Consider the following 25,882-nt stretch of genomic DNA (forward strand, 5'->3'; position numbering starts at 1 on the left):
ACGTGAGAAAGAATATATCTCTCCGTCTCTCCCTAAGGCCTTATTTGATACTAGTGTATTTTAGGAAATTTGTGGGGATTATCCCGGTCAAACCCCTCAATCCCTACACATCTCATAACACCATTTGGTTCTAGTGTATTTGACATGTTTCATTCCCACATTTTCTCTCAAATCTCCAAATTATAGTGCATTTTTCTCAATACCCAATACACTACCCCTACCTAGTGTATTGGGGATAAATGAGGATTTGAAGGGTTTGGGTGAAGGTTGGGGTTTCACCCAATCCCTTGGGGGATTATCCCCACCAGTCTCCTCAAAAACACTAGTACCAAACAAGGCCTAATAGTAAAGCAAATACAGTTTCTGATCATCCGTCGTGGTAGTTTTGCAAAAACGCATCCCTATTCTTTCTAATCAACCCGCGGTCCTCCATTAAGTGAAAAAAACGTTTCGTTTTTTCAAAAAAGCCCCTGTCCTCCACCTGTCCAGGGATGGGGTGGATCCGATGGGCGCCGAGTAGGAGGCCGGTACGTCGCCGATGGCGCTGGCGCCGCCGAGCGTCGCGACGCATATGTGGACGGGCTCCCCGTACTCCTTCGGCGTCCTCGAGCGCCTCTTCCAGAAGCACTTCTCCGCCCCTCGCCGGCTCCTCCAGGTCCATGCCCTCCTCCTCACCTCCGGCGCGCTCTCCACCTCCGACGCCGCCGCCACCTTCCCCTACAACTGCCTCATCCATGCCCACCTCCGCCTCCCCGCTTCCACAATCACCCCGCTATGCGCCCCGCTCCGCCTTTTCTCGGCCATGCTCGCCCCCAGGGCGCGCCCCAACGGCCACACATTCCCTTCCCTCCTCAGGTCCGCCTCCGCCTCCGGACCAGCCACCAGGTCCCTCCATGCGCAGTGCCTCCGCCACGGGCTTACGGCTGATCGCTTCGTTGCATGCTCGCTGGTCAGCTCCTATGGCCGAGCTGGCCGTCTCGGGTGTGACGCATCTAAGGTGTTTGACGAAATGGCCAGCCCGGATCTGGCCTCCTCTATTGCTATGCTTGATGTGTTGTGCCTCCGTAAGGTGTTTTGTTGTTCACATCTACAATAAACATAGCAAAAGATTACAAAGAAGTTAAACATTAGACAACTACAGTACAAGGGTATCTGGCATTACACTTTTCATCCGAGAACTCACAAATAAAGTACGCGGAGGGGAGAGAAGCCGAAATGAACTAGACTGCAGTTTCTCAGGGTCTTTTTTCCATCACTGAATCTGTGGGGTAGCTAAGCTTAAGCCGTTTCTGAAGAAGCTCCAACGTAAAGAACTGTGCCCTAATTTTCTTTTTCCTTCTCTTGTGTGCAGTTTATTTACGATACTTATTTCCCACCTCAGTTAAATGGGACAAGGGGAGAAAGATTCAGCTGATAATTTGGTCGCTCCATCTGATGATAGGAACGAGCTGCAGGTGGAAGGTATGTGCGTCGAATTTGTAAGATAGAGCAAAAGAATAATTGGATGCATGCTTATTCTCATCCAAAATAGAACAAAAGAAAGCAGTAAATTGGAAATCCAGATCGTCAATGGAAAAATCTATTTATTTTGCAGACTTTATATCTCCATAGTACACAGAAGTTCGTGAGTCTAATAATAAAATATATTTTTTGTCTGTCTGACATCAACTATGGCATTCTACCTTATTAGCTGATTAACATTTTGTTTTTCCCATGTTATAGTTTTGCTCTCCTGTTATCTTGCAAACATAATGCCAGACCTTGCACCTTGCACCTTTGTATAGCTTTTCTACCAATGGGACTTGGGACCCCTTTCTATCCTACTGCATATTTAATTCCATCCATAAATCGACTTTCCCTCCTATGCTCTGAGTTCCAGTATCGATAAGAATTTGAGTTCTTATTATTCTTATGTTATACCATACCAATTCGTTATGTATGGATGATGGATGAAATTCCATGGGTAGAGAGCTAGATCAAATAGACTTATGGAACGTTCCCATTGGTGTGCATCCAGCAGGATTTGAATCCGCAAATTTACCAATTATGAGTGGGGCACTTTAACTATTCAGTCATGGATGCTTAACAGGGATCATCGTACATCGTAAATAACCAATTTCCATATATAAAGACAAGTCATAGAAAAATGAAATCGAAAATATTCTCAGATGGCAAATATTCGGAGATGACTATAAAACACCTCTCTGGACCCTCGAATTGAAAGATAATTGAGAGGGATCAAGAATCTTAATTCTCACTCTTTGGAATGGATCCAATTTTGTTGAGTTTGACTCATAGTGATCATTTCTCTTTAGCAAAAAATAACCTTAGTTGGAGTTCAGTTTTAGTATTTGGATACATTTTCATGAATTTAATAACTCCAGGAGTGAGTAAAAATACCTAAAACTACGTGTCAATGTTTTGCAAAATTTCCTGTTTGCCGTGCATCCGAACTATTCCAGTTGAGCTAGCACGCTGGAATTTCTTTATTAAAAGAAATTTTTATCTTTTAAAATAGTACCACCTCAACTACTTGCATGTAATAACAACAATTTAAATACCTTCAAAACTTGCACATATCCAGAAGTTGGCTCATGATTTCTAGGTATATGATAAAAGAATGGATGCAGCAAAGTCTCCACGAGAGATACGGTGTTACGCCGGGACAATGCAAGACTTGGCCGATTAAAAATACCCAGGCAAGAGCCGATTGTCCACACATGTGGAAGCATGTACACGAATGATCAAGGAACCGACCTCGATGTCTACAAGAACAACATGAAAAAATTGTCGGGAGGATCATGTACACGAATGATCAGGAGCCGACCTCGATATCGACAAGAACAACACGGAAAAAGTGGTGGGAGCGGCCAGCTATCGACGGGAACCAGCCAATTTGATTCGCCGGCTGCGGACGAATGTACTCAAATGATCAAGGAGCCAACCTTGATGTTAATAGAGGAGGACCGTGCAAGCCGACGAGCCTGTGGCATGGAGCATCCATAGGTGACGACGGAAAAAGGCGATGTTATCATGTGTGTCCGCGGCTGCGAGAAGACAGCTCAGGTGCGTATAAGCGGTGCCTGCTACGTATGTACACATGGCAAGATAATGTTGAGACAACGTCAATTCTACCGTGTTTGTATGTTTCTATTGAATAAATAGTTTAATTAAAACTTTGCCTATTTCCGTGTGCAGTTACAATGCTGAAGATATGCATTGAAAATATGTATAAGTGTCAGGAGTTGTCTAGATGCTCACATGAATGTCTTTTGTAGGGTTTCCTACATTTAAAGGTACATTTATACTTTTTTATGTTTTCTTACCTTTAATATGATCATATTTGGATAATTTATTAGATAAAGTGCTCAACATGTCAATCTTATCAGCAAGGAAACATGAAAAATAAGGTGATGCCTAGACAGGGACCACAAACACATCGAGCGAAATAGGAGAGGGAGATGATATTGTAAACCTTGAGGTCCGGTCCATAAGGTTTTCCAACATCGCCGCCAGCATGAGCAGTTTCCTCAAACATTCATGATCGGCGTCGGAAAGCTCGACAGTTTATCACAACTATTTCATTACCTCTTAGAATAGCTCATCATGTGTTTTAGCTAACGTGTAATTAAATCTACTTTTGATATGATAACGGCTAAGTTGCAATTTAGCTGATGTCAGCATATGGATTATTTCTAGACCAATATTCTCTTCAACAACCATAATCTCATGCAACCCACCTTAGCAAACTTGATGGATAATTGTAGTGTTATTTATAGATATCCCTTATGATGTGTGTACATCTATATATAAATAATAAATGGAATTATGAAAACAAGTGTTTTTTCTTTTTTTATGGTGCCGTAATGAAGGACTCCATGAGACATGAGCTAAGGATGTGAAAAGTTTTTTCTCCCGTTGCAACGCACGGGCATGTGTCCTAGTAATAATAAAGCAAATTCGGTTTCTGGTCGTCCGTCATTAAAATTACCCTTAAAGGTGATAAAAATTACCCACCAATGCCACCCGTAAGTATAAAAACAATTCGCTTTTCGGATTTCAAAAAACGACGCCCTGTGTTGTGTTTATAAAGTACTGATATATAGATATACCAGTAACACAGGACTAGCGCGATGGTCAGAGGTGCGATCCTTCAACCCAGAGACCTGGGTTCGATCCCTGGCGCACCACTTTTTCCCATTTTTTTCATGGACCGGCCCATGTGCAGCTCAGGGCATCCTGTTTAGTAATTTTTTTTTACTTTTTATTCATGTTTTAGTTTTTTCTTCTCTAAATTAATTCCATATTTGAAAAGAACAAAAAAAATTAAAAGTTGTCAGTTTGAAAAATTAGAAAAACGATAAATTGTTTGTGTATTTACAAAATATTCAACAAGTCATAAAACGTTCATGAGTTCAAAAATTGCTCACATATTATACAACAAATCATGATTTCATATAAATTGTCATGAAGTAAAAAATGTTCATGATTTTTTAAAATGATCCGATATTCAAAGCATATTCAGGAATTTAGAAAACATGTCTATCAACTTTTAGAAAATGTTTGTAAAAATTAAAACACATATGTTAATAATGAACAAAACTAACTGTCGCTTACATAAAGGTTTTATTAGGAAACCTCTAGAGGTCGTTTTATGATTTTATTTAGTCCCTCGCGTCGGATAAAAAAAGGTTTCCGTGTTTTGTAGTTTGCTCAGCTAAAAAATATTTTTTTTGTGACGCCTCAACAAATCAAGCCGCGATGAGCATCATATTTTTAGTTCTTAAAATTACATTTTAAAAGTGCCTTATCTCATTATGACATCACTCAGATATACTTTGTGAAGTAACATTTTAAAAATTCTTATGCCATTATTGCATTGAATTCAGACTTTTTATATCTGTCACACCTGCATAACCTAATAGTTTTTCTTTCGTTACAACGCACGGTTATTTTTGATAGTAAATCTAAAAAGACAAATAGGACAAACCGAGCATAATAAAATAGAAATACGTGTAGAAAAGAGAAAAAGACGTACTCACCATGACCTTCGTGGCATGTCCCAAGACGGTGCGCCTGTCCGCAGCAAAAGCCTTGCCGCTGGCTTCTCAAGAAAAACGTAGAGCAAGCCGATTATATTCTGAAACACGTGGCGGCAGCTGGTCCACCAAGTAGCACACGGCCGATCATACCAGCTGCCATGTGTCCTGTCGGCACTGTCAGCGTCGGCATACAATTCCAGACTTTAAAAAATAACATCACAGTTTATACTCGTGCATTCGCTAGCTGGCCGGCACACATGTCAACACATAAAAAGGATGTGCCTTCAGTTCGATCACGTCATCACGGTCCCCCGTGGTCATGTCAGCACACTCGTCGGCATTCAAAAAAGATGGCGCTCGTCGTCGAATTTGGACATGTCGGCCTGCATCTTCTCGAACCACGACCTCTTCCTTGGCGACACGGTGTTGAGATACACCTTCATGATCTCCCCCCGGTCATCATGCTCGCGAGAGCCACTTCTTTGGCCTTGCTCTTGGCGTTGGCGGCCTCGATCTCTAGCATTTTGAATTGCTTCTCTGCCTCCATGTCAAGCATCCGTGCTTGCTTCTCCGCCTCCATGTCAAGCCTCCTCCTTTGGATCTCCAAGAAGGCGTTCATTTTTCTCTTCTCTTTCTTGTCGGCGCTTCTCCTCCCTTGAGTCCTTCGCTTCCCTCGTTGCCGCCGCGACGCGGACGTTGGTGACCTGCTGCTGCGCGGCGGCGGGTGTTGGGTAACGTAGCATAAATTCAAAAAAAATCCTACGCATATTCAGATCTTCCTATGGAGAGACCAGCAACGAGAGAGGGGTGAGTGCATCTTCATACCTTTGAAGATCGCTACGCGGAAGCGTTCCTAGAACGCGGTTGATGGAGTCGTACTCACGGCGATTCAGATCGCGGTGTGTTTCCGATCTAGTGCCGAACTACGGCACCTCCGCGTTCAACACACGTGCAGCCCGGTGACGTCTCCCGCACCTTGATCCAACAAGGAGGAGGGAGAGGTTGGGGAAGATCTCCAGCAGCACGACGGCGTGGTGTCGATGGAGAGACGAGGTCTCCCGGCAGGGCTTCGCCAAGCACCGGTAGAGAGGAGGAGAAAGAAGAGCAGGGTTGCGCCGAGGGAGAGGGAAAACTGTGTCTCCAAAAGCCCAAAAGTGCCCACTATATATAGGAGGAGGGGACGGGGGTGCCACCCCTAGGGTTCCCACCCTAGGTGGTGCGGTAGCCCCCCCCCCCCCCAGATGGGAGGTGCGGCGGCCAGGGCAAGGGGGAGGGGTGGCGCACCCCTAGGTGGGCCTTAGGCCCACCAGCGCCTAGGGTTCCCCCCTCTCCACCTCCTACGCCTTGGGCTGAGTGTGGGGGGCGCACCAGCCCACCTAGGGGCTGGTTCCCTCCCGCACTTGGCCCATCTAGCCTCCCGGGGTCGTTGCCCCCTTCCGATGGACCCTCGAGGCCACCTCCGGTGGTCCCGGTACGTTACCGGTGTCCGAAAATATCCGTCCTATATATCAATCTTTACCTCCGGAGCTCCTCGTGACGTCCGGGATATCATCCGGGACTCCGATCAACTTTCGATAACCTCGTATAACAATTCCCTATAACCCTAGCGTCATCGAAACTAAGTGTGTAGACCCTACGGGTTCGGGAGACAGGTAGACATGATCGAGACACCTCTCTGGCTAATAACCATCAGCGGGGTCTGGATACCCATGGTGGCTCCCACTTGCTCCACGATGATATCATCGGATGAACCACGATGTCAAGGATTCAATCAATCCCGTATACAATTCCCTTTGTCTGTCGGTATAGAACTTGCCCGAGATTCGATCGTCGGTATACCTATACCTTGTTCAATCTTGTTACCGGTATGTCTCTTTACTCGTTCCGTAGCATGTCATCGTGTAACTAACTCCTTTAGTCACATTGAGCTCATGATGATGTTCTACCGAGTGGGCCCAGAGATACCTCTCCGTCACACGGAGTGACAAATCCCGATCTTGATTCGTACCAACCCAACAGACACTTTCAGAGGTAACCATAGTGCACCTTTATAGTTACCCAGTTACGTTGTGACATTTGATACACCCAAAGAACTTCTACGGTATCCGGGAGTTGCACAATCTCATGGTCGAAGGAAAAGACACTTGACATTAGAAAAGCTTTAGCATACGAACAATACGATCTAGTGCTACGCTTAGGATTGGGTCTTGTCCATCACATCATTCTCCCAATGATGTGATACCGTTATCAATGACATCTAATGCCCATGACGAGGAAACCATGATCATCTATTGACTAACGAGCTAGCCAACTAGAGGCTTGCTAGGGACACATTGTGATCTATTTATTCACACATGTATTACTGTTTCCTGTTAACACAATTATAGCATGAACAATAGACGATTATCATGAACACGGAAATATGATAATAACCATTTTATTATTGCCTCTAGGGCATATTTCCAACAGTCTCCCACTTGCACTAGAGTCAATAATCTAGTTACATTGTGATGTATCGAACACCCATAGCATTATGGTGTTGATCATGTTTTGCTCGTGGAAGAGGTTTAGTCAACGGGTCTGCAACATTCAAATCCGCGTGTACTTTACAAATCTCTATTACTCCACTCTGGATATGGTCCTGGATGGAGTTGTAGCGGCGTTTGATGTGCTTCGTCTTCCGGTGAAACCTAGGCTCCTTGGCTATGGCAATGGCCCTAGTGTTATCACAGAAGAGTGTCATTGGACCCGACGCGCTTGGAACCACTCCAAGGTCGGTGATGACTCCTTCATCCAAATTCCTTCATGAGCCGCTTCTGAAGCAGCTATGTACTCCGCTTCACATGTAGATGCTACCACGACTTCTTGTTTGCTGCTGCACCAGCTCACTGCTCCACCATTCAAAACATATATGTATCCGGTCTGTGACTTAGAGTCATCCGGATCTGTGTCAAAGCTAGCGTCGACTTAACCCTTTACGACGAGCTCTTCGTCACCTCCATAAACAAGAAACATTTCCTTAGTCCTTTTCAAGTACTTAAGGATATTCTTGACCGATGTCCAGTGTTCCATACCGGGATCACTTTGGTACCTCCCTACTGAAAGGACGTGGATGTCGCCTAGAGGGGGGTGAATAAGCGCTTTAAAATAATTAAGGTTTAGGCTTGAACAAATGCGGAATAAAACTAACGTTTAATATGTCAAGCACAAAACCTCAAACAACTAGGCTCACCTATGTGCACCAACAACTTATGCTAAGCAAGATAAACAACTAAGTGATGGCAAGATATATTACAATAAACAATATGTCTATCACAAAGTAAAGTGCATGAGTAAAGGATTCGGGTAAGAGATAACCGAGGCACGGGGAGACGATGATGTATCCCGAAGTTCACACCCTTGCAGATGCTAATCTCCGTTGGAGCGGTGTGGAGGCACAATGCTCCCCAAGATGCCACTAAGGCCACCATAATCTCCTCACGCCCTCGCACAATGCAAGATGCCGTGATTCCACTATGGGACCCTTGAGGGCGGTCACCGAACCCGTAAAAATGGCAAACCTTGGGGGCGGTCACCGAACCCGTACACGTGGCAACCCTTGGGGGCAGTTACCGGTACCCGTACAAATTGCTCGGGGCAATCTCCACAACCTAATTGGAGACCCCGACGCTTGCCCGGAGCTTCATACCACAATGATTGAGCTCCGAGACACCACCAAGCTTCTAGGACGCCAAAGCATCCATGAAGAACAATATCTAGGGTACTAAGTACCAACGGTAATAAGCTTCTCAAACTTCACTTCCACGTATCACCATGGAGAACTCAAACCGATGCAACCAATGCAATGGCAAGAACACACGAAGTGGTCAAGTCCCTCACACTCAAATCCCTCCACAACAACGAAAGCTATGGAGAAATATGAGAGGAAGAACAAGGAGCTCACAAAGAACTCCAAGATCTAGATCCAAGGGGTTCCCCTCACATAGAGGAGAAAGTGATTGGTGGAGATGTGGATCTAGATCTCCTCTCTCTTTTCCCTCAAGAACAAGCAAGAATCATTGGAGGGATTGAGAGTAAGCAAGCTCTAAGAATGTCAACAATGGAGGTAGAACAAGAGCTCAACGGATAGATCAGGCCAAGGGGGAAGAAGACCCCCTTTATATAGTGGGGGAAGGAATCAGACCGTTACCCCCACTTACAGCCCGAGCCCAGCGGTACTACCGCTGACCCTCCGGCGGTACTACCGCTGGCTGCAGCGGTACTACCGCTGACCCTCCGGCGGTACTACCGCTGGCTGCAGCGGTACTACCGCTAAGCCCATGGTAGCTCAAAGATACTACCGGGCCAACCACCGCCAAGAAAGTCTTCGCAAAAATGTCCGACGCAGTACAACCGCAAAGATGACGGTACTAAAAACTTGGAGTGGTACTACCGCTGGCTAGGGGCGGTACTACCGCTGGGACAGCGGTACTACCGCCAGCACTAGTGGTACTACCGCTAGGTCCAGCGGTACTACCGCTAGGTCGAGCGGTACTACCGCTCGCTGATGAAACAACCATAACTTTCGCATACGAGCTCCGAATCGAGCAAACCCAAGCTTGTTGGATTCAGGACGACAAGAGCTATCCAACCCAAGCTTGTTGGCAATCTTAAGACCATGCGGATATGAAAATGTCAATGATATAGAGATGTGAGTCCTCTATGAATGAAGAACCGGCAAAAACTCCAATGTCGAAAACATCATAGTAGATGCATATGGACTCCGTTTTCGATGAACTCGAGCTTGTCACGAAGATGACCATAAGCTCTAAAACTCACAAAGAGAAACACCAAACAAGAACCAAGAAGTATGATGCAAGGATTCAAATGGTTTGAGCTCTGAACAAACGATACGATCAAGCTACTCACTTGAGAGCCCCCCTTGATAGTACAACAATCTATCCTAAACAGAAAACCTATCAAGGGCAAACCTATACCTTGCACCTCGTCCTCTTGAGCTAGATGATGATGATCTTGGCTTCCTCAAGATGGACCACCTTTCTTGATTGCGTTGGCTTGATGAAGACTAGTTGATTGCTCCCCCATACTCACTATGGGTGAGCCACTCTTCAGCATATCTTCACAAGTCCATTGCCACCACAATGGATGGCAAGCTTCAAGCATGATATCTTCATGCTGATCCACTTGAACTTGCACATCGCAATCTTGATGACGATCACAACTTGACGTCATACTTCATGGGTTGTATGAGATCTTTCCTTTGACGCAAGCCCATGGAAACACACCTAACCCCCACATAGAACTCTCACGAAGACCATGGGTTAGTACACAAACACGTAATGGACAATGCTTACCATACCATGGGATCACTTGATCCCTCTCCGTACATCTTGTACGCTTTGTGTGTTGATCATCTTGATTTACTCTTTGTCTGAGATCTTGATCAACCATGTGTCTCTATGACCATTCTTTGGATAATACCTTGAATACCATCTTGGTCATCATATAAACTCCTTGAACCCAACAGATGGACTTCAAGAAGTGTCTATGGACAAATCCTATAAATGTAACTTAAGGCAACCATTAGTCCATAGGAATTGTCATCAATTACCAAAACCACATATGGAGATATATGCTCTAACACCTACCAAACTTATGGCAAGGTTTATATCAGGTCTGATACACAGCATGGCATACATAAGAGAGCCTACGGCTGAAGCGTACGGGACATAACTCATCTTCTCTTTATCTGCTGCTGTGGTCGGCGATTGAGTCTTACTCAATCTCATACCTTGCAAAACTGGCAAGAACCCTTTCTTTGAGTTTTCCATATTGAACTTCTTCAATATCTTGTCAAGGTATGTACTTTGCGAAAGACCTATGAGGCGTCTCGATCTATCTCTATAGATCTTGATGCCTAATATGTATGTAGCTTCTCCAAGGTCCTTCATTGAAAAACTCTTGTTCAAATAGGCCTTTATACTCTCCAACATCTCTATATTATTCCCCATCAATAATATGTCATCCACATACAGTATGAGGAAAGCTACAGAGCTCCCACTCACTTTCTTGTACAGACAGGCTTCTTCATAAACCTGTATGAACCCAAACGCTTTAATCACCTCATTAAATCGAATGTTCCAACTCCGAGATGCTTGCACCAGCCCATAGATGGAGCGCTGGAGCTTGCACACTTTGTTAGCACCCTTAGGGTCGACAAAACCTTCTGGTTGCATCATATACAACTCTTCCTTAAGGTTCCCGTTAAGGAACACTGTTTTGACGTTCATTTGCCAAATTTCATAATCATAAAAGGCAGCAATTGCTAACATGATTCGGACTGATTTCAGCTTCGCTACGGGAGAGAAAGTCTCTTCGTAGTCAATCCCTTGAATTTGTCGAAAACCCTTTGCGACTAGTCGAGCTTTATAAACGGTTACATTACCGTTTGCATCAGTCTTCTTCTTGAAGATTCATTTATTTTCTATGGCTCGCCGGTCATCGGGCAAGTCCACCAAAGTCCATACTTTGTTCTCATACATGGATCCTATCTCGGATTTCATAGCTTCAAGCCATTTGTTGGAATCCGTGCCCGCCATCGCTTCTTCATAGTTCGAAGGTTCACCCTTGTCTAACAACATGATTTCCATTACAGGGTTGCCGTACCACTCTGGTGCGGAGCGTACCCTTGTGGACCTTCGAGGTTCAGTAGTAACTTGATCCGAAACTTCATGATCATTATCATTAACTTCCTCTTCAGTTGGTGTAGGCGCCACAGGAACAACTTCCCGCGCTGCGCTACTATCCTGTTCGAGAGGGGGTGTAATTACCTCATCAAGTTGTACCTCCTCCCACTTACTTCTTTCGAGAGAAACTCTTTCTCTAGACAGATCTGTTCTTGGCAACAAAGGTTTTACCTTCGGATCTAAGATAGAAGGTATACCCAATAGTTTCCTTAGAGTATCCTATGAATACGCATTTCTCCGATTTGGGTTCGAGCTTTTCTGGTTGAAGTTTCTTCACATAGGCATCGCAGCCCCAAACTTTAAGAAACGACAACTTAGGTTTCTTGCCAAACCATAGTTCATACGGTGTCATCTCAACGGATTTAGACGGTGCCCTATTTAAAGTGAATGATGCAGTTTCTAATGCGTATCCCCAAAATGACAGCGGTAAATCGGTAAGAGACATCATAGATCGTACCATATCTAATTAAGTGCGATTACGATGTTCAGACACTCCGTTGCGTTGCGGTGTGCCAGGGGGCGTCAGTTGTGAAACGATTCCACACTTCCTTAGGTGCGTGCCAAACTCGTGACTCAAATATTCTCCTCCACAATCAGATCGTAGACACTTAATTTTTCTATCACGTTGATTCTCGACCTCACTCTGAAATTCCTTGAACTTTTCAAACGTCTCAGATTTGTGCTTCATCAAGTAGATATACCCATACCTACTCAAATCATCGGTCAGAGTAAGAACATAACGATAGCCACCGTGAGCTTCAACGTTCATTGGACCACACACATCAGTATGTATTATTTCTAATAAGTCGGTTGCTCTCTCCATTATTCCTGAGAATGGAGTCTTAGTCATCTTGCCCATGAGGCACGGTTCGCATGTGTCAAATGATTCAAAGTCAAGAGACTCTAATAGTCCATCAGTATGGAGCTTCTTCATGTGCTTAACACCAATATGACCAAGGCGGTAGTGCCACAAGTATGTGGGACTATCATTATCAACTTTACATCTTTTGGTACTCACACTATGAATATGTGTAACATCACGATTGAGATTCATCAAGAATAAACCATTCACCGGCGGAGCATGACCATAAAACATATCACTCATATAAATAGAACAACCATTATTCTCTGACTTAAATGAGTAGCCGTCTCGCATTAAGCAAGACCCTGATATAATATTCATGCTCAAAGCTGGTACTAAATAACAATTATTAAGGTTTAAAACTTATCCCGACGGTAGATGTAGAGGTAGCGTGTCGACGACGATCACATTGACCTTGGAGCCATTCCCGACGCGCATCATCACCTCGTCCTTGGCCAGTCTCCGCTTATTCCGCAGGTCCTGCTTTGAGTTGCAAACGTGAGCAACAACACCGGTATCAAATACCCAGGAGCTACTACGAGCGCTGGTAAGGTACACATCAATAACATGTATATCACATATACCTTTAACGTTGCCGGCCTTCTTGTCCGCTAGGTATTTGGGGCAGTTCCGCTTCCAGTGACCCTTTCCCTTGCAATAGAAGCACTCAGTCTCAGGCTTGGGTCCATTCTTTTTCTTCTTCCCGACATCTGGCTTACCGGGCACGGCAACGGCTTTGCCGTCTTTCTTGAAGTTCTTCTTATCCTTGCCCTTCTTGAAACTAGTGGTCTTGTTGACCATCAACACTTGATGCTCTTTCTTGATTTCTACTTCTGCGGACTTGAGCATCGAGTACAACTCGGGAATGGTCTTCTCCACCCCTTGCATGTTGTAGTTCAGCACAAAACCTTTGTAGGTTGGTGGGAGAGATTGGAGGATTCTGTCAATTATAGCATCATCCGGAAGTTTGACTCCAAGTGAAGTCAGACGACCGTGTAACCCAGACATTTTGAGTATGTGTTCACTGAGAGAACTGTTCTCCTCCATTTTACAGCTAAAGAACTTGTCGGAGACTTCATATCTCTCGACACAGGCATGAGCTTGAAAAACTAGCTTCAGCTCTTGGAACATCTCATATGCACCATGTTGCTCAAAACGCCTTTGGAGCCCCGTTTCCAAACTGTATAACATGCCACACCTAACCAGAGAGTAGTCATCACTCCGCGTTTGCCAAATGTACAGAATGTCCTGGGCTGCTGTGGGAGCGGGAGGGTCACCTAGCGGCGCATCAAGGACACAAGCCTTTTTAGCTGCTTCAAGGATGAGCTTCAAGTTGCGAACCCAGTCCGCATAGTTGCTACCATCATCTTTCAGCTTGTTTTTCTCTAGGAATGCGTTGAAATTGTGGTTGACGTTGGCCATCTACAATATTTATAAAGACAACTTTTAGACTAAGTTCATAACAATTAAGTTCATTTAATCAAATTAAGTATGAACTCCCACTTAAATCGACATCCCTCTAGTCATCTAAGTGATACATGATCCATGTTGACTAACCCGTGTCCGATCATCACGTGAGATGGACTAGTCACCATGGTGAGTAACTTCATGCTGATCGTATTAAACCATACGACTCATGTTCGACCTTTCGGTCTCTTGTATTCGAGGTCATGTCTGTACATGCTAAGCTCGTCGAGTCAACCTAGGTGTTTCGCGTGTGTAAATCTGGCTTACACCCGTTGTATGCGAACGTTAGAATCTATCACACCCGATCATCACGTGGTGCTTCGAGACAACGATCCTTCGCAACGGTGCACACTTAGGGGAATATGTTCTCGAAATTTTAAGAGGGATCATCTTATTATGCTACCGTCGTTCTAAGCAATAAGATGAAAAACATGATAAACATCACAATGCAATCATATAGTGACATGATATGGCCATTATCATCTTTGCTCTTTTGATCTCCATCTTCAGGCATCGCATGATCATCATCGTCACCGGCGTGACACCATGATCTCCATCAACGTGTCTCCGTGAAGTCGTCAGGCCAACTACTACTATCACTACTACTATAGCTAACCGTTAGCAATGAAGTAAAAGTAGTAAGCACATGGCGTTGCATCTCATACAATAAATTAAGACAACTCCTATGGCTCCTGCCGGTTGTCATACTCATCGACATGCAAGTCGTGAAACCTATTACAATAACATGGTCATCTCATACATCATACATGCAACATCACAACTTTGGCCATATCACATCACATGTCAAACCCTGCAAAAACAAGTTAGACGTCCTCTAATTGTTGTTGCAAGTTTTAAGTGGCTGATTTGGGTTTCTAGCAAGAACGCCTTCTTACCTACGTGACAGCCACAACGATGATATGCCAAAGCTATTTACCCTTCATAAGGACCCTTTTCATCAAATCCAATCCGACTAGAGTAGGAGAGACAGACACCCGCTAGCCACCTTTATGCACGGTGTGCATGTCTGTCGGTGGAACCAGTCTCACGTAAGCGTACGTGTAAAGTCGGTCCGGGCCGCTTCATCCCACAATACCGCCGGAAAAGAATAAGAATAGTAGCGGCAAGCAATTGACAAATCATCGCCCACAACCTTTTGTGTTCTACTCGTGCATAGAATCTACGCATAGAAAACCTGGCTCGGATGCCACTGTTGGGTAACGTAGCATAAATTCAAAAAATTTCCTACGCATATTCAGATCTTCCTATGGAGAGACCAGCAACGAGAGAGGGGTGAGTGCATCTTCATACCTTTGAAGATCGCTAAGCGGAAGCGTTACTAGAACGCGGTTGATGGAGTCGTACACGCGGCGATTCAGATCGCGGTGCGATTCCGATCTAGTGCCGAACTACGGCACCTCCACGTTCAACACACGTGCAGCCCGGTGACGTCTCCCGCACCTTGATCCAGCAAGGAGGAGGGAGAGGTTGGGGAAGATCTCCAGCAGCACGACGGCATGGTGTCGATGGAGAGACGAGGTCTCCCGGCAGGGCTTCGCCAAGCACCGGCACAGAGGAGGAGAAAGAAGAGCAGGGTTGCGCCGAGGGAGAGGGAAAACTGTGTCTCCAAAAGCCCAAAAGTGCCCACTATATAGAGGTGGAGGGGAGGGGGTGCCACCCCTAGGGTTCCCACCCTAGGTGGTGCGGTAGCCCCCCCAGATGGGAGGTGCGGCGGCCAGGGCAAGGGGGAGGGGTGGCGCACCCCTAGGTGGGCCTTAGGCCCACCAACGCCTAGGGTTCCCCCCCCTCTCCACCTCCTGCGCCTTGGGCTGAGTGTGGGGGGCGCAACAGCCCACCTAGGGGCTGGTTCCCTCCCGCATTTGGCCCATCTAGCCTCCCGGGGTCGTTGCCCCCTTTCGGTGGACCCCCGGGGCCACCTCCGGTGGTCCCGATACGTTACCGGTGACGCCCGAAACACTTCCGGTGTCCGAAACCATCCGTCCTATATATCAATCTTTACCTCCGGACCATTTCGGAGCTCCTCGTGACGTCCGAGATCTCATCCAGGACTCTGAACAACTTTCGATAACCTCGTATAACAATTCCCTATAACCCTAGCGTCATCGAACCTTAAGTGTGTAGACCCTACGGGTTCGGGAGACGGGTAGACATGACCGAGACACCTCTCTGGCCAATAACCATCAGCGGGGTCTGGATACCCATGGTGGCTCCCACTTGCTCCACGATGATCTCATCGGATGAACCACGATGTCAAGGATTGAATCAATCCCGTATACAATTCCCTTTGTCTGTTGGTATAGAACTTGCCCGAGATTCGATCGTCGGTATATCTATACCTTGTTCAATCTCATTACCGGTAAGTCTCTTTACTCGTTCCGTAGCACGTCATCGTGTGACTAACTCCTTTAGTCACATTGAGCTCATGATGATGTTCTATCGAGTGGGCCCAGAGATACCTCTCCGTCACACGGAGTGACAAATCCCGATCTCGATTCGTACCAACCCAACAGACACTTTCAGAGGTACCCGTAGTGCACCTTTATAGTCACCCAGTTACGTTGTGACGTTTGATACATCCAAAGCACTCCTACGGTATCCGGGAGTTGCACAATCTCACGGTCGAAGGAAAAGACACTTGACATTAGAAAAACTTTAGCATACAAACAATATGATCTAGTGCTACGCTTAGGATTGGGTCTTGTCCATCACCTCATTCTCTCAATGATGTGATCCCGTTATCAATGACATTTAATGCCCATGACCAGGAAACCATGATCATCTATTGACTAACGAGCTAGCCAACTAGAGGCTTGCTAGGGACACATTGTGATCTATTTATTCACACATGTATTACTGTTTCCTGTTAACACAATTATAACATGAACAATAGACGATTATCATGAACAAGGAAATATGATAATAACCATTTTATTATTGCCTCTAGGGCATATTTCCAACACCGGGGGCCACCGCCGCCGCGATGGCTTCATCCCCCGCGTCCACCGCGTGCCTCCAGTCCTTCCTCTTGGCCGACTCATTTGCCCTCTGTTCGGGCGTCAGCGCCTTCTTCGGCTTCGGCGTGGCGGCCTTTCGGGGCGCGCGAGGCTTGCCTTTGCCGGACGAGGCGAGGGAGGCGAGGCCGGCAACAGCGTCGAGGTCGAGGACGTCGTCCATGGCAGGCGTGGGGCGGGAGCGCGCACAGACGGGAGGTTTTTTGGGGGAAATCGTGGTGGATGCCACCGACTGGCGAGCCCGGGAAGAGGAGTAGGCACGCGCGCGTCCGTGTCGTATCCACGCCGACGCAAATTCGGCTCAAAATTGGGCCGGAAATGGATCGCCAGGCTGACGCCAAGCGGACGTGCGTTCGTTTGGATCGACGCGTCGGGCCGACTTTTGTGTTAGTACCGATCCAAACGGACGGCGGAGGATGAAATGGATCACCCAATTGAAGTTGCTCTTAAAATGTATTCCTTTCATTTTTAAATATAAAACATTTTAGATATTTTAATATAACAACATACAGATGTATAAAGACATATTTTAAAGTGTAGATTTATTTATTTTGCTTTGTACGTAGTTTTTTAATAAAATCTTTAAAAGGTATATTTAAGAATAAATGGAATATGTTGGATCCTCTTCCAAAGAAGTATTCTTTAATTAGTCGTTCTCAAAAACGCACGAGCCTGCGGACACCACCATACGGGTGTGTCTTTGTCTCTCCTGTAACAAGATGGAAGAAAGTCTTAGCTCAGGGCTTGTTCGGCTAATCCCTTTTATGAGGGGATTGAAAGGAATTGAGGTGAAATTTGATTTATAATGGATTTAATCTGTCATAATCCCCTTTAAACTCCTTTGAATCTGAATGAATCGACCAAGGCCTCAGGAAGCTCACAGCGAGCCGGGCTAGTCAGGAGAGGCTGCATTGCTCCATTCGTTTGTTTCTGTTTATAGTTTTTTCATATTCCAAGTATGTTATATCATATTATCTTCGTTTGAAAATACTTGTCATAAAAATGAATGTATCTAGATTCATTTTAATTTTTGATTTATTCATTTTTATCAATTTATGCAACAAGTAATTTTGAACGGAAGAAGCATGTAAATAAAATAAAATATTACATTACTTAATAATTAAATTCATTGTTGGATAGGATGATACACTCGAGTGACGGCCGCGAGCAGAGGAGGTGAAGGAAGCAGCGGCGACGCGCGGGGATGAGCGAAGGAAGCGTCGACGGGTCATCAGGGCAAATGGAGAAGTATCCGGGTGACGGTGTCAATGCGTGGTGGTCAGATTTGGCGGGTGAAGAAAATCACGTGCGGGTCGTCACTGCTAAGCGCACGGAATGGGCAAAGCAAATACAGCACGCGTGCTGCCATTTTCATCAACGCGATGTAGAAGGTATAGCGTGCACGATGTTTACGCGATAGTTGGAGCATCTAACTCGGATCAACGCGCGCTAAAAACTAGTTTTTCGGAATTGCTCTTAGAGCATCTGTAGCAAACCCTGTAAAACTCAAACTGTAAAATTAGAATACGGATCGAAAAATGCATTTTAAGGATCTATTTAACTATGCCCGAATAGAAAGAGTAAAATAAATTATAAAATTCTGGTAAAGAGCTCCTTGCTCCGTCCCTTCCTTCAGCCGGCTTTGCCAGCCACGCCGCCCGTGTCCAACCCCGTCGGCCGCGACCCGTCCCCGTCGGTCACGCCCCATCACCATGCCGGCCACGCCTTGTCGCCCGCCGGCCATGCCTCGGCGCCTTCGTCGTTAGCGACTTGCTGTGTTGTCAGCCGCGTCGGGCGAGCCGTGCCCTTTTGCCTGCCACGCTGGGAGGATTTCGGCGGCCAGGCTGAGGTCATGGGAGGCCATGATGAGGTTGCGTTCGTCCAATTCAAACCGGCAGCGACCGATTGCGACGTTCAACGATCCTTTGCGGTGTGCGGTGATGAATTTCGATAAGTTTAACACAGATTCCGACAATCCGCAACGATGTTTGCTCCGACGAGGTTTGACCGATATACGGCTCCCTAGAATCGGTCTTTCAATCTTTAAAAATAAAGATTTTGAGCGTAGCTTTACCGTACCCTCAAAATTATGAGACGCACTTTTTTTACGAACTTAATCACGTATATGGAATCCACTAGAAATGCTCTTTAAGACGTTGGGCAGACCAGCCATTGGATTGGAGCAGAGTAGTCTTCAGCCACCGAATGCACCACGTGCGGGCCATGGCCACCGGCAGCGAGCAGCGAGAGCAAACGGTTGCCCTGCTCGACGGTCACCCTCCCGCCGAGGTCTCGTTTCATCTCCCTCTCGCCTCTGTATCCATGGTCACGATTGTCTTCCCTGCGATCTCGGAGTGCGTGCGATGTGGGTCTTGTGCACATGTCCAATTTTGATGTCAGGTTGTCATAAATGACGTGGCGTGTAGCACCGCTTGGGCTTGCTGCATCTGGATCTCTCCTCCGCCGCCAGGAGCAGATAATATTCCAAAGCAGGAGGAGCATCTAGCTTCGCGGCAAAATGAAAATTTTCGATCCAAAAGAACAACTAATTCACAAAATAAACATCTCCGTTTTTTTTTATTTGTATGACTTTTTTTAGCATCTTTGACTTAAACGTCATACTATATTGTGTGACGTTCGATACAATGTTGTATGGTGTTCGACGTCTAAGCCATAAACGACACACTGCATTGTGTAGCGCCTAAAGCAAAGACAGCACACATTGCGGCGTGACATTTGATTATCAGAAGCCACACAAAAAAGCAGTTGAATATTTTTTTTCCAAACACGGTTCTATTTGTGAAATATTTTCGTCTATTGGTTAAATTCAACAATTTTGCCTAGCTTCGCTTTTGACACGAGTGACTTGTACTTCTACAATTTCTATAACTCACAATCAATATGGTGATGCGTCAGATAATCTTGGTATTAAAGGACCAGATGACCTGCTAAAGGTAATTTACAGTATATCATAGAGTACTCAATAAGGCATGTTTTGGATTGGGTGTAAAATTCTACATTCGAATTAAATCTATAAGTCTATGTTACCGGCTGCTGCATTATATTGGTGAATGAAAACGGCAAATGAAGATCTCTATTTATTATGGATGTATTTAGAAGCAAACTCACAATCCAAGCACGGGGTAAGAACATTTCTAGCCGCGCTTTCAACATGCCCCTTCCAAGCGATTTTTTATCATCGTTGAAAAAAATGCCCTAGCCATGCCCTTATGAGCCATTTTTCGTCGGTTAAGGCTGAATCAAACACGTGGGAGGACGTCCCAAAGCATAGACATTATTATTTGCATGCACCATGCCAATTATCCGCCTACCACTCCGTCTTTCCTCTCTTTCTTAGATGCAATAGACGAGGGACGGATTGGGGGGGGGGGGACCCCTAACAATCGTGTCGCACCGTAATAGCGATTAGTTGATCACTAATTTTTTGTGGTTACGAAACTGTCCGTGGCTTGCTCCCCCCCCCCCCCCCCCCCCTTCTCAAGGCCCATGTGCTTTTGTACAAGTGATTGCAGTCTACAGGCCCAAATCCTAGGGCAAAAGGAAATAGGAAATGTAGCCCCAGTATGAAAGCTAAGGGGCACGAAGCAGTTCCGATCTCCTCTAATCCCTTCGTTTCAAAACTGCTGACAAAAAACTGCTCCCGTGATCGAGCCGCTGGCCGCCGTCGGCCGCATGCTAGATCTTCTACCAAATCTCTCCATCGAGAAGTGAAGACACGGAAATGTTTCGTTGTGTCGATATCCAACGAACGCACTCTGGCCGTCCGGTCGCACAGGCGAGCTACCAAACGAGAAAGTAAGGTTAACTTTTTTTATATTTTCAGCATTAGATTAGGTTGTGTCTTTTAAACCATATACGAGTTATGATTATAGAATTGGAGACATTTAAAACTAGTCACATGATTTGATCCCGAATTCTCATTATTGTGGCCGGCCGGACACTTGTTGCCATCATTGTTGTTCGTGATCGTTGTATCTTTTATCTCTGTTTAGTTGTATTTCTCTACACACACAATTTTTTAGGAAGAATAGTACTCCTTTCGTTCCAACATTCCTGTTTTAAATTTGTCTAGATATAAATTAATCTAGTCATATTTTAGTATTTTGATACATCTATTTTTAAACAAACCTAAGACAAGAATTTTGAGGCGGATAATTTGCTTCAAGTTCAAACTCTGCACTTAAAATCTGAATTTAACTTGTGAATCTTATGATCACATAAGTAATTATAGAGCTAAATTTACACCTAAAGTTGCCAAACAGGTGTTATTTTTTCATACATAAATTATCACTCTCCGTGCCGAATTACTCGTTGCGGAAATGAATATAACTATTGCATAATATACTGCGATTCTATATGAGACTTGATATACATATTATTTTTGTGATTGTAATCTCTTTCACCCTCCTATGTTCAAATCGTGGCTCCGTCCCTCTAATAGACCCACCTATGTGTATGCATCTCGTTCATTTTTTTTATTTCTATTGTCTTCCAATGTTGAATGAGGACATGGCTGGAAAATTTCTTCGCCCGTATCAAAATTTTCGCCGGTATAAACCCAACCGACCTTAAAAGTGACTATGGAGGGCCAACGAGTGAAGATGCTATCTACACCGGCCGGCTCGTGGATACAGGAAGCCAAATACAGTTTTTTTGAACTGGGAACATTTCATTCCATTAATCACCGCGCGAGCCAGAATCGGCGGCAACAAGACCTTGGGCAAAGGTAGGAGCAAGGCCCGCCCATACGGCTTGGGGCATAAGCACCATCTTCGACCCATGCATCGCAAGAGCGTCTGCAACCTTATTACAGGCCCGTGGGCAATGAACAATGTCGAAAGAAATAAAGTTTAGAGAAGAAAAAGCTTTGATCTCTTGGAACAGAGTGTCATTTGGAGCAAGATCATGGCTTGATGTCTTAATCGCCGAGACCAATATAGTAGCATCTGTTTCACCACCACGTTGCCAATGCCCAATTCATGTGCCTTGTATATAGCTTGGATGCAAGCTTCAGCTTCAGCTTGTAGTGCGTCGTTGACATGATCTAAACGTCCCGCAGCAGACACCACAACATCCCCCTCATGATCCCTGATGATATAGCCCCAACCCCCTGTCAAAGTGTCTTTATTGAAACTGCCATCGGTGTTTATTTGAAGTATGCCATCTTCAGGTTTTGTCCATCCTCTGATAGCCTTGTCCTGTGTGTGTTTCACCCCACCGAAGAACTCCCTGTACTCCTCTGCTGTGCGTTTTGTCTGCCATACTAGCGCTTGGACATTGATTTGTGTCCTCTCCACTCTGTATTTGTTTCGCACATTCCACTAGGTCCATAGCAGCGCAATGATAGCAGTCGTTTTTTCAAGGGATCCTGCGAGCAGCACCTGCATCACTTCCTTTGGATCATGTATTATCATGCATACCCGCCACACTTCTTCTAAACCGAGGATCCGCCAAAGATGTTTAGCTCCCTTGCATTGGAAGAATAAGTGACTCCCATCTTCATCTCGGCGCTGGCAGACTGGGCATAGGGTATCTACCTCGATGCCTCTTCTTTGGAGATTTTTCCTCACCGGTAGGCTGTTAGTAGTAATTCTCCATAGGAACTGTTGTATTTTCAGAGGGCACGGTGCTCTCCATATCGCTGCCCAGTTGAAACCCTCGCCCTCATCAGCAGCGCTTCCCATCTCTCCTGCATCCACATCCTGCATCTTCTTACAGAATTTGTAGGCCGACTTTACCGAGAAAGCGCCTCGATGGTCAGGGTGCCAAGCCCAACAGTCCTGCATCTCCTCCTTAATAGGGATCGTCATGATAAGTTGCGCATCAGGGGCCCAGAAAATGGAAGAGACAAGCTGCTTATCCCAGGACGACGTATAAGGATCCATCAGCTCTGTCGCTGTTGATATGATAGTATGCCCCCTTGGGGTGAACGGGCGTCTATCCCAGTTACGTGGAATCCATGGGTCCTCCCATATCTTGACCGTAGTGCCGTCGCCAACCCGTTTGATGATTCCCTTCTTAAGCACCGCCACACCTTGCAGTATGCTGCGACATGCATATGATATCCCGTCCTTGGCTTTGGTGTTGAGGATGTCCGTAGTTGGGTAGTATCTCGCTTTCAAGACACGTGCACAGAGCGACTGAGGGTTGTCCAGAAGGCGCCAAGCTTGCTTGGGTAGCATTGCTAGGTCAAAAGTGTGCAGGTCTTTGAAACCCAAGCCTCCCTCGTTCTTTGATCTAGTTAGTTTCTCCGCAGATAGCCAATGGATCTTCTGGTCATCCTCCTACTGTGCCCAAAAGAACCGGCATATCATTGCCGTCATCTGCTCGCATAAACCCTTTGTGAGATCAAAAACCGACATTGCAAAGACTGGGATGGCTTGGGCGCAAGCTTTAATGAGGATCTCCTTCCCTGCTTTTGTCAATAGTTTTTCCAGCCAACCCTGAATACATTGCCACATTCTGTCTTTCAGATATGCGAAAACTTTGGTCTTGGACTGGTCAACAAACACAGGCAACCCCAAGTATCTCTCATTCCAAGTCTCTCTTGTTAACCCCAACAGATCCAACAGCTTTCTCCGAGTAGCACTATGGGTATTCTTACTAAACATGATGGCAGATTTGTCAACATTTATGGTTTGTCCCGAGCATTCTTCATACAATTTTAGGATATCTTGCAAATGAAGTATAGTATCTTCTGTAGCTTTCAGAAGAATCAACGAGTCATCTGCAAACAGTAGATGATTAAAGCTCGGAGCATTTCGACATATTTTAACTCCCTCTAGGATCCCTTCTTGTTTGGCACTGTTGAGTAGGGATGAAAAGGCTTCCGCACAGAACAAAAACAGGTATGGTGATATTGGGTCCCCCTGGCGTAGCCCCCTTCCCGGCACAAGCTTCTCCGTGACAGTATCATTGAATCTGAATCTGTAATGTACCGTGGTGCAACACTTCATAATCAGCTGTACCCATGCATCCACAAAGCCCATTTTGTTCATCATCGCCTGAAGGAACTTCCATTCAACTCTATCATATGCTTTGCTCATATCGAGTTTTAGAGCCGCATACCCCACTTCCCCAGATCTTTTATTCTGCATAAAATGGGTGACTTCATAGGCAAGCAAGATGTTATCCGTGATCAAACGTCCTGGGATAAAGGCACTTTGATTTGGAGAAATTACCTCCGGCAGGATCTGTTTTAGTCTGTTTGCAATAACCTTCGAGATTAGCTTGTAGATCACGTTACATAAACTGATAGGGCGTAAGTCCTTCAGCCGTTCTGGGTTGGAGACTTTTGGGATCAACACCACACAGGTATCATTCCATGCTTCACGCATCGCTCCCCCATGCAGTACGCTAAGAACCTCCTCTACTAGCTTTTCAGCAATCATCTCCCAATACCTCTTATAAAAGATCGCCGTCATACCATCCAAACTAGGAGCCTTGAGATCTCCGATGCTCTGTAGTGCAGCCTGGACTTCCTCAGCAGTATAGTTTTTTGTAAGCATTTCGTTCATAGTCGGTGTGATTCTTGGGGTCACATGCACTAGCAATTCCTCCATCCTGGTAGTGGTCGTCGGGGTAAACAACTTTCCGAAGTACTCCGTGATCACCGCTTCCTTCTCTCCCTCCTCTTCCACACAGCCGCCATCATCTTTCATCAACTTTTTGATTATGTTTTTCTTTCTTCTGGCCGAAGAAAACCTCTGAAAGTATGCCGTGTTGCGATCTCCTTGCTGCAGCCAGGTAACATGTGCTCGCTGCTTATAATACATCTCCCTCTAGCCTTCGAGACGCTCAAGCTTGTATCTCAGGATCCTTTCCCTAGTCACAGTGTCCTGTGTGAGAGCGGGTTGCCGACATATCTCCACCTCTTTCTTTATTTTTGCGATCCTTCGCTCCATGTCTCCAAGAGATGTGCGGCTCCAATGCTGGAGATCACCTGCCACACCTTGTAATGCTTGTACCACTGTGCCCCCTCTGGCTAACGTTTCTCTCTTCCAATCATTTTCTATAACAGCACCACAAGCCTCCTCCGTCATCCAACTCGCTTCGAATTTAAAGCTTCCCCCTTCCCTGTGTTTCCTTGTCCTTTGCCTGAAGGACTCATGATCTAGGTGCACTATAACCGGCCGGTGATCGGAGTGTCTAGGGTTGCCGTGCACTACACGATACTCTAGGAATCGCCTACACCATTCAGGCGTCGCCACCGCTCGGTCCAGTCTCTCGCGAATGTACTGTTGTGCATCATGGTTGTTGTTTCTCCAGGTATATGGGTCCCCAACAAACCCCAAGTCATGGAGCTGACAGTCCTCTAGGGCTTGTTTGAAACGATCCATATATATCTGAGGCCTAGTCACACCGCCTTCCTTTTCGCCCTGCGTTAGCACCTCATTGAAATCACCCACACATATCCATGGTTTGTCACTGTGATGTTTTATATTACGCAGCCGCCGCCATGTTGTTTCCCTTGCTTCCATTTTGGGTTCCCCATAGACTCCTGTGAATCGCCACACGAATCTGTCATCCTCTGTGATCTCAGTATCAATATGGTACCGTGATTTCATGCCCGGGCTAATCTTCAGAGAACTCTTCCAGAACATAGCTAAACCCCCTCCTTTGCCTTCACAATCCTTCACCACCAGACCAGTCATTCCCAACTTCCACTTCCACCATTCTATCCTCCTAGTGTCCAACTTCGTCTCTGACAAG

General features: G+C 45.6%; 1 protein-coding gene across 1 annotated transcript; it reads left to right on the top strand.

Moving 5' to 3' along the window:
• Nucleotides 1–506: 506 nt before the first annotated feature.
• Nucleotides 507–2,424, top strand: LOC123412193 (putative pentatricopeptide repeat-containing protein At1g10330). The gene is made up of 2 exons (XM_045105137.1): nt 507–949; nt 1,382–2,424. Exons 1-2 carry the CDS (start codon nt 539–541, stop codon nt 1,412–1,414), a joined length of 444 nt encoding a protein of 147 aa, XP_044961072.1. The 5' UTR covers nt 507–538; the 3' UTR covers nt 1,415–2,424.
• Nucleotides 2,425–25,882: the final 23,458 nt, after the last annotated feature.

Source organism: Hordeum vulgare, chromosome 7H (assembly GCF_904849725.1).
Source record: "Hordeum vulgare subsp. vulgare chromosome 7H, MorexV3_pseudomolecules_assembly, whole genome shotgun sequence".
NCBI classification, from domain to species: Eukaryota; Viridiplantae; Streptophyta; class Magnoliopsida; order Poales; family Poaceae; genus Hordeum; species Hordeum vulgare.

Excerpts from the sequence above, each read along its gene's own strand:
- LOC123412193 (XM_045105137.1), top strand. The coding sequence starts at position 539 with ATGGCGCTGGCGCCGCCGAGCGTCGCGACGCATATGTGGACGGGCTCC. Across the intron at positions 950-1,381 it reads GCTTCGTTGCATGCTCGCTG|TTAAATGGGACAAGGGGAGA; the intron begins GTCAGCTCCTAT and ends TTCCCACCTCAG.